The sequence below is a fragment of the Oratosquilla oratoria genome, chromosome 13 (assembly GCF_046742065.1).
Source record: "Oratosquilla oratoria isolate Oo_2021 chromosome 13, ASM4674206v1, whole genome shotgun sequence".
Lineage (NCBI taxonomy): Eukaryota > Metazoa > Arthropoda > Malacostraca > Stomatopoda > Squillidae > Oratosquilla > Oratosquilla oratoria.
Genome location: NC_134789.1, coordinates 51,161,256 through 51,171,255, shown reverse-complemented (window position 1 = coordinate 51,171,255; position 10,000 = coordinate 51,161,256). Strand labels below are relative to the sequence as shown.

At 42.3% G+C, this 10,000-nt stretch overlaps 1 protein-coding gene across 13 annotated transcripts in view; it reads left to right on the top strand.

Annotated features, from left to right (window-relative positions):
- The window catches only part of Cda5 (Chitin deacetylase-like 5), a 300,750-nt gene that overhangs the window by 254,892 nt on the left and 35,858 nt on the right, over window positions 1–10,000 (top strand). For 6 of the 13 annotated variants that reach the window (XM_076197179.1, XM_076197185.1, XM_076197181.1 and 3 more), the window contains 6 exons: window positions 1,315–1,517; window positions 2,292–2,355; window positions 3,148–3,417; window positions 4,973–5,293; window positions 5,890–6,270; window positions 8,091–8,162. In XM_076197179.1, the coding sequence (XP_076053294.1) occupies window positions 1,315–1,517; window positions 2,292–2,355; window positions 3,148–3,417; window positions 4,973–5,293; window positions 5,890–6,270; window positions 8,091–8,162 (1,311 nt within the window). The remainder of the gene's footprint in view (window positions 1–1,314; window positions 1,518–2,291; window positions 2,356–3,147; window positions 3,418–4,972; window positions 5,294–5,889; window positions 6,271–8,090; window positions 8,163–10,000) is intronic. The other 7 variants (XM_076197187.1, XM_076197186.1, XM_076197189.1 and 4 more) reach the window with 4 other exon arrangements.

Here is a 10,000-nt window from a genome sequence, read left to right as displayed (position 1 = left end):
CCCTTACACCCCCACCACCCAAGCACCTCAAACCACAATAAGAAGCAACCCATTTATAACACATCCTTACCCACAGACACATGTAACAGAACCTCCTAGACACTTCCCACCAAACAATGCTCATCGCTTCTCTCCTCCTTCCCCCACTTTCTCATCCTCTGGTGGAGACTCGTTTCCCAGGCAGCAAGGCATTACTCCAAAGACACCTGTTCATAATGCACTCGCTCCTCTGCCTAGTATATCTGAGGGACCTGAGACCACTTTTGACCAACGCTCTATACTCCCTACTACCCTGAGACCCCATAAACGACCTCACTTCTCTACCCCACGGCCTGCATTCTTCTCCCCGAGACCCAACAGCATCCCTACTCCAGTACCTACCGCTCCTCCTCAGCCCCCACGTCCCTCTCAACCATCAACCCGAAAGCCTTCTTCCCCTGTACGTCTTCCACCTCGTTCAACAACAGAACCAACGACAACCACAACTAAACTGACAACCAAATCCATCACAAAAGCTCCCCAAACCACCCCATCTACCCGGAAACCCATCGTTCAACAGACTAGTCCACGCACCACGGCGAAGACTACATTACCATCTTTCCCTGTTTATCCCCTAACCTATGACCCTCGACGACCCGTTGCCCCAGGTACTATTCGACATCCCGAACTATCAAGGATCCCAGAACGCCCTGATCCTGACACTTCCCTTGCCAAAGTGACCCCTACTACAGCAGACCTTCTTCGTCGACCAGAAAGGTATTTTTTTTTAATCAGTCCCGCAACACTGCTCCTCTGCTGTCAGTAGTCTCTCCTGACTTCATGCCGGATTCTGTGAAAAAAAAAACACTGAGGGAAACAAATCTGTGTCATTATGACCTTTCATTTCTAAGCTGATACAGAATGTTTGTTTGCATCCCGCGACTTTAGACTTACGACGGTTCACTGTCCTACACGCGGAGTTCCTATTCAGACTTGAGCAGTGTTGCCACGCATGTTCTTGGTGGAGGAATGGGGCACTAACCACAAAACTTTAATTGCAGGATATCACCATATGAGTTGTGCATGTGCTGTTTCCTATATAAAGCTCAAAAAAGGCGTAAGAATTTGCTATGATAGCTATCCTTTGTGTTGACCATAAAAACATAGTTAGCTCTCTTAAGTTTGAGATATTCATTTCATTACAAATGTGTGCCAAATATGCATAAATAACTTGATAAGTTCTCATGTAGTCGATCAGAGATCTAGTTTTAAATCAAGAGTTTCAACTTGAAAACATTATAATCTCAACTGACAAAATGTATTACCTCCTTCCAGCCCCCCAAGAGCCGAGAATCGTCGCCCACCCACCCCTAAACCCACTCCCTCTTCCAACCCCTCCCGCTTCAGTATCGCCTTAGGAAGCACCACCCAGGCTCCTCCTGCCACAGTTCCCGCCGTCCTCGACCCGTTCTACGGTGATTCGTTCAACTACACTGACGCAGATTACCTGTATTACTACGACGAATTTGTTTACGACGGTAAGTGGATTTAAGAAGTTTCCTTTCTCTTTTACTTACGTTTAGCAGAATGTATTTTTTTTTCTGTTACACACTTGTTGCACTAGCATTTGTCACTAAGTTGACTGCAACTGCAAGAATGCTTGTGGATTTTTTTTTTTTTTTTATCTTTTGGATATTTAAGTATCGTGTTTTTACTTAACGCAACACAAAATTATTTAACTCAGCCACTACATATTAAAGGGTCAATGTGTATGCTACATCCTGTTTGTTCTCAAGATTTTGATGCGTGATCATATTTAATAGCAGTATAAACTATCATTATTCTAGATGTATTTTGATATGAATGAATAATTACAGAATAGGTAAAGGAAAGAGTGGTTTTAGATAATTATTTCCTTATGTCCTCTAATGTTGCATAATGCTTTCATAAGAGTATAGGCATGTCAACTCTCTTTGCTATGATTCATGGTCACATCCTTTAATAATAATACTGATTCATTTTACTGTATCCTTCATTTCCACACTTAACCTTACATACATTCACAATTCTTGAATGCGTTGTAAAAGTATGAGTAGTCTATCATTTAATTACTTAAGATCAAGCAAAATTATATTGAAATATTATAAACCTTTACTATTATTAGCATTTACGGGAACGTTTTTAGTAGCAGGTAACAAATAGCCTGATAATTGTCAAGAAGACTAGATATACACCTAGAATCTTCCTAGATGGGAGACAAAGTTAGGAGACATTCATTGATAAACTTCTGTAACGTAGAGATGTCGCTACAGATTACATTGATGTCGCTCCCGCAACAACAGCGAAACCCACCGTACAAGCAGAATCATTCGACAGGTAAGTCACTTCATTCTGATAAAAAAAAAAAAAAAAAAAATACTTAGCCCCCATTTCTAACTTCTGTAGTGTAGTCCTATTGATGTAACCACAAGGTCATCAAGAGAGGGAAATATATGGATAAGATTTTATTTTGATATTTTGTGTGTAAAATTGCCTACCACCCCTCCAACCTGCACTGTTGTGAGGTCAACCAACCTTTTGAAGAATCTACGTGTTTCTTAATGTCGGGTGTTATGGCGAGGAAGTATGGTGAGTCTAAATGGTAAGGTCACATGCAGTATTGCCAAGTACTGTCATTTTTCAGGCAGCTGTTACTACGTGGAAGACCAATGTCAAGCCAAAGAGGTTTAGGCTAAAGCATTCCCCTTGATTTTTGCTCTTTTTTTTCAAGAACAGATCAGAAGCTCTGTGTTCTGAAGAGTCTTGGCAATAGAAACAAGTTTCCACTCCAGAATTGTAGTCATTCAGTCTAGATTTGAAGATTCCAACAAGTAAATTTTTATTCCCTCCTTTTGTATACTTGTGAAGCCCTCCTCCCTCGCGGCGTCTAGTCCTTAACATGGATGCAGATCATCCCAGTAAAACACTTCCTGCAGACGAGGTTCTGCTTACTAACTATGGAATTCACCAGTTCACACACTTCACATCACGGATGTTTGTGTAATGCATGAGCATCTACGAACACACATTCAAGCAGTATTGAAAAGATATGTAGAGTAGTAATTAAGTCTAGATTATGATTTACTGGTAAACCAAGAGTACTGACGCCATGTCTTTGTTGAACTATAGAGAGGAGGAGATCGACTATAGCACCACCGAGGTGCCGGAGTTCGAGACGTACCCACCTTTCACCCCAACTACAACACCTCGCACCATCCCAACCACCTTCACCAACAACCAAACAATCCCACCCACTTCTCATCCTCAAACGAGCACTACAACCACAGCCCCAACCACCACCACCACCACCACCACTACTACTACTGCTACAACTACTACTCCGAGGACCACATCCGCCGGTACAAGCAGCGTTCCTCGACTGAGGCCAGTCCCCGTCAGGTATGCTCTGGTCAAGTCCACCAAGAGCTCCTATAGAAGAAAGAAACCCTCCTGGCGGCTTCTTAAGAGTTCTTTACTGGTGGTGTAATCCCCTCGTCGACTGATTCCTGGTGCATAGATGCTTTGGTGGCCTAAAAGATAACACACCAATGTACAATGGGATAACAGACTCGTACTGTAACAGCCAGCGCATGTGGATTACTGTACTGTATATGCTCTCCCAAACCACCTCCGAACTTCCTGCTCTACCCAACGTCATGCTATGTACATTTCGCTGTACCCTATTCCTCATTAATGTTGCCTTGTATAGACCCCTGAATGCCCATAGTTCTGCTACGGTGGTGTTATGTAAGGTGTGATAGTTTGCGGAATGGAAACGGTAGTGAAGATGCAGATCTTGGCATGACACCTCTACCCTTCCCTGTAACAGAAGAATGTTGTGTCATTTATTTTTCTCTCCCCTCTTTTTTTTTTTTTTTTCTCTCCAAGTGACGATTCCCCTCCTTTGGTTTCCTTTTGAGATGCTCCCTCCCTCTTCCACACCCTCCGTCCATTATGCATCCCCCACCCTCCAACAAAGGTTTTTTTTTTCAATCCCTCAACTTCAGCTATTTCCCTTCTAATAAATTCCTGAATTTTCTATCCGCTGATATGATTTATTGCTTAGTGGCTTTATGACATGCCCTTCCCCTCTTAGTATTTCCCCTTCATTAATATTTTCAATACCCTCAAGTTCGTTTTAAGTTAGAATATTTGCAATATTTGTCTCAATTCACTTAAAGAAAATATCTTAAATTAACTTTCCCTCCAGAGTTGTCCCATTTGTTTCAATCAAAGCTGTCAATAAACTGAGATGTCATGATATGAAGATGTTCTGTACAAAACGTAGATTTTGTAAACTCATGGTACGTCAATACACGCTGGGAAGAGCTGCATGCTTGAGGTCGAGAAAAGGCCTGGTTGTTCAGAGGACAGAACCCTCTTATCCAGAGTAATGCCACCTCCTCTTCTTCAGGGCTGACTTTGGTTGGGATATTTGTCTTTCAGTACTTGAAAAGGTCTCAGAAGAAGGGGACTAGAACAGTGTTTTTCAACCGTATAATCTAGGTACCCTGGGATATCACTTTCCCTGCTATTGGCTGGTGCCAAATATTTTCATATTTTGATCATTGCTTATGGAAAATAATTTAAATTCATGAATGGCTCTACAACGCCACCAAACACCAATGGAGTTACATCCTTTGTAAAAGATATGTCTTAGAGCCTGCAGTATACTTCGAGTAGGTACCCGATCGGAAAACCAAAAACCTGGTGTCAAAGAATAGTGCATAAGAAATAGAATATCATTCCTGAAACAAAGTGAAAAACCTTTAAAATTTAAAATAATATAATTGAATAAACAAACAGGTTGAAAATCACTGGTCTAGCACGTGAGCAACCTGTCGTCTGAGCAGCCAGCATCCCATGTAAATACCAGTGTGACGCGATAGGTTTCACTTCGACAGCTGACGGCGAGATAGTCGCTACCCGGATTTGAGTTTACCCTCTCCTCTAGGATCCGGGTACCGGTCCAGCAAGAACAGAGCCACCAAGTGCGCATCTCTCCAAGAAATCGTGGAGGTGCAAGAGTCTCATCCCCATCCACTTCCTCCTCCTCCTTCGCCTCCCATACCAGCGTCTCCCCCTCTTCCGCCTTGCGTTCCTCCCAAGTTCGGCAGTCAGCACGACAGACTTCTTCATCGCAAACTTCCTCTCAAAGGGGATCCACCTCCTCCTCCTCCAGACCTACTTCCTCTAGCGCCTTCCCCTCCTCCTCATTCCTCTCGTCTTCGCCAGCAGCCACCAGCAGAAGGGTTTCATCATCAACTCCCTCAAGGTTTCCAGCCACTTTCCTTGTTTTAATCTTCAGTCTTGGGTGCCATTTGTATGGCTATAACCATCTTAAACGACATTCACTTTTTTCTGAAAGCGTTCTGCCTGAAGGAACACCCAAGACTGAAGAGATATATTCTTAACTTTTAGCAATGAATGAAGCATGCATATAAAGCATCAGCTAAGATTAATAGATAGAGATGTCTTAGTCATTTGCAAAACACCAGTTTGCGAAGGAATGACTTCTGTCGCCCGATGCTACTTGGAAGTCGGAAGCCGAATGCATGGATCCTTCAGCTCTCGTTAACTCTTTGTAGGGCGTTTTTCATTCTGATACCTCCAAAAGAAACGTGCATCGTCTTTGGTATTTGCATGCAAGATGTCACGAATAAGTTAGACCATCATAAGAAAAAAAAGAAAGAAAAAAAAATAGTCAAGTGCATGCGGGTGTTGCGTTTGGCTTGTGGTCGGTATGTGGAAGTAGGCGGTGTGATGTCACGAAGACTCAGATTTGAGCTCCGTGACGCCACACTGCTGCTGACCGACTGCATGGTGCCACCACTGGACGGCACTCACTGACAATCTTGTTGTCCTTCGCAGGGGAAGTCTAACCGAAATCTTCCGTGAACTTACCGACAAAGACTTTGCATCCATACAATCCTCCAACTCCCAAACCTCCCGCTCTCGAATCAACTCTGCCTCCTCTGGTAGTCAGAGTTCGCAGGCCTTGCGCAAGGCCCAGCAGTCCACATCCGACTCAAGGGCAAAGTCGCGAACTTCGTCTTCCCGGGGCGGCACCTCTGTTTCCCAGAGGACTCAGAGTCAAGCGAGCCATCAATCGGAGGTCATCAAAACAGCCCGCACCTCTGCTATATCCATTCCCAATTCCCGAATTTCTAGCCCACCCTTGACCACATCCTTTTCCTCTTCTTCGTCCAAAGCCCGTTCTCCTTCCTCCTCTTCTAGAGGTTCATCTTCAAGGTATGCTATAATGTATTTAGTACCCAAATCCCCCCTCCTTTCACTCCCCATCCTCATTCAACCACCATCATCACTAGCTCAGACACCATTCTCTTCCTTTTCCTCAGTATTTTCTCTCCGGACTGACCGAGAAGGAACTAGAAGCCAGGTCAGGGCTTCTACTTACTTTGTCTCTCCCCAAGTTACGTGACATAATCTCTTCTTCACTCTGTCATTTCTTATCTGAATTGGAGACCCATGTAGCGTGAAGGGTGCTGCCTGCCCTACATCTCTTAGCCTCCTGACATGATATATTTGACTTCCCTCTTGACTACAGAGAAGGATTTGAAATCTACAGCAATACTAAGTTTTCTGCCATCTCTTGTCTCTCAACCAGTCTTTTGACATTATTTCTTTTCCTTTCTCCATGGTTTCTCTCTGGGTTGACAGAGAAGGAACTTTAAGCACTTTGTAGCATGAAGATCTATGCCTGCTCTCTCCCAATCTCCTGACCAATCTCTCTTCCTTGCCCTATTCGTTGACGGGAGAGATGAATCTTGAAACCGGTAAAAGCATGAAGGCACCTGATCTCAATCTTTCCCCATCTTTCTTCCCCAGCCTCCCGACATGATCCCTCTTCCTACCTCTATCCTTCTCCTGCTAATCGCCTGAGGAAAAAGACATCGCTTCCACGCCATGAAGGCTAAAAACGTCGACAACGATTAACATCCAGCCAGCTGCAAGAACGACTTCGCCATTTTACCCTTTTTCGCTTTCTCTTTATGCCCTGCACCTTCAGCATGTCTTCTTTGCCGATGGCAAACGTAAATCATCAAGCTTCGACCTTTGAAAAAAGAAGAAAAGACAGAAGCCTATTGAATGAAAAAAATATATGGACACTGACATTTCCAACTACGAAAATTTATACCTTGAGCGCAGCTTCGCTTTCCGAAGTTATGTATTTTGGTATAGACTTGAACATATGGAAAAAGATGCTTGGGTTTGACGCACACACACACACGTGCACAACAAAGGAAAGAAAAGACAAAGACTTTGGATTTGACGACGCGAGGGAATGGGATTACAGCTTGTTACTAATATGACTCTGACCTGAGTGTAACCACGTTAGCATGCAATGTTTGTCCGTAATCTAGACTCGAACCGACTCCAACCCGCCACTTTACCCCGACCTTTGTGTTACAATACCTACCTCCACTGCTGCCACCACACCAGCCATTGCCGTGAATCTCTTAACATTTACATCAGCGGTGACCACAGTGGTAGCAGTCTTAAGCACAGGACCGCGTGGTTCTGCCCTTTTTTTTTTTTATTTATTTCCTTGAGACTGCTTTCTCGGACAAGAAGATCCTTCGACCATTTAAGTGCCAATGCTTGGCTGTGAATGTTCAATGTTTAACAAAACACACTTAACTCTTAGATGACCAATTAGTAGATGTTTGTCAATTTAGAGAGAACCCTGCATGAACTAACTATTAAAGAGTAATGAAATTAACACTGTAAAAAAAAGAAACACTCGATGTCTTGTTTGTCTTGTAATTGTCCTGTTCTGTGTATATTACCCAATTTGTCACATTGTGTTCACGTCATTGTCTACCTTGCTGTATACTTTCCATAAGGAATACTTACTTCACACACATATCTACTTCTGTTTTATAATACCCCAAGTTCCAGTAAATTTATCTGAAATAAGCACAAATGCGAAATGATGATAAATTAATATACAGTCTCGATATGTATATATGGATCAGTTCTACGTCCGTCTCTGAAAGTAATTTCTTTTGGTTTTAATGCTGATTTACTGACACTATAATTCTACTCAGAACCTCAGGTCAAACACCCAAATCTTCACCTACACAAGGACCGCCCAGGCCCGCCGGCAGCATACCTCAAAGGTAAGTTTTCTTCCTTTTTTATATTTATTTTATTTTTTATATATAATGTATGGATCTTTTAAACTTTCTTCCCCCCCTTACATGTATCATAGCGATGATACCCGGTGGTGCGAAGGTGATAAAAATCACGAAGAATTCGAAGTTCAAATGAGGGATGCCTGAATCCAAATTCGCCCTTGACAGCTTAAGGTCTCTTGTCCACTTGAGCCTGAAGACCGTAACCTGCCATCGCTTCGTCGAGAGGATTCTGTTCCTTGGAATACATGAATGAAGAACCTGTAATCATATATCTCAAAAGAACTAATGGCACTTAAAATTTCCTCTCTCAAAAAAAAAAATATATATATATATATTGCAAGCCAATGTGCTTCAGATCCAACGGGATCCACCAAATGAACTTGGATGTGGTTCACAAAACATTATGAGATTCTTAAACCTCCATTTACCTATTCACAGCATGCGATTTACCACGAATATCAACAGACAGGAAACTCAGTCAGATACGAAACCAAACCTGTTGTGTGTTGACATCACAATATGCCATCTGCAACGTCTAACCCATGGTCTCTGTCCACGTGGAACATGATGATGATCTTATTCAAATTCCAGACGAGACTAACCATGCATGTTCACTTCTTTCCATGGAGGAGTACAGATGATATTGTTCTGATATTTTGTTTTCCTAAAAGTGACTGATTCTTTAACACAACTCTACCATATGCTCAAAGGACTCATCAAATCATAGCTTTTTCGATGGGAAAAAAAATGTAAAAAGCATCGTTTTTTTTTTTTTTTTTTTTTTTTTTTACTTCCAACTTTTGAGAATTATCATATGCACTCCTGCGGTCTAGGGATGATTGCTCCTAGTTTTCTCATTCCTCCATAAGCTCAAGTCAATTTGAGTTTATTTTATTTGCAAAGCTCAACTATACATCCGACTGTCTCACAGGAATTTGAGCTGTTGATATGATTCAATCAACCAAATAAGAACAAAAATGTGAACAAGATTCTTTCGCGTATATCATAGAAGGCTGTTTAGGTAATTTTCCTCCTTGATATTCATATGAAATGTTTTTTTCATTGTTTCTATATGGTCCTCTGATATATAACGACAGTAACTCACCATCCGTGCGATTAACACTGTCGAAGGCTTTGGTTCATCTCTAAGCCCCACCATGTCCATAAGCTTTTACGTCACACATGTGCTTTCTTTTCCCCCACCTCCACGCCCTTATCTCAGCCCACGCGATTTTCCTCCTCCCTCACGCCCATTTCAACGGCTACACGCCCACGTGCTTCCTCATTCTGCCAGTATGCCATTTTTTCACCCACATACCCATTCCTTGGCCTACAGTACCCTTCTATAACGACTCCTACTTTCCTCCATTCAAACGCATTTGTATTCACCCACACGCTCTAGTACTCTATTTACATGCTGTGTTCTATGCCTATATGCATTCTTCCACGCTTATACGTATTTTCACACGCTTTAGCGTAATTTTTACATGCTTATACATTTTCCCTCTCACCTCATCTAAAAGCTTTTTTCAACCATTTTGAGGCCTTCTCCGTGACCATACGCCTTTTCGATGCAAACATTTGAGTTTTACGAAACAGCACCCTCCCAATTCTACGTACCTGAAGAAACTTTGCAAGTCTCCTCAGCTTCAGATACGTCATTATAATCGCTTCATTATATGTCTTTATTTTTCTGCCTTTTAGTATATATATATATATATATATATATATATATATATATATATGTGTGTGTGTGTGTGTGTGTGTGTGTGTGTGTGTGTGTGTGTGTGTGTGTGTGTGTGTGTGTGTGTGTGTGTGTG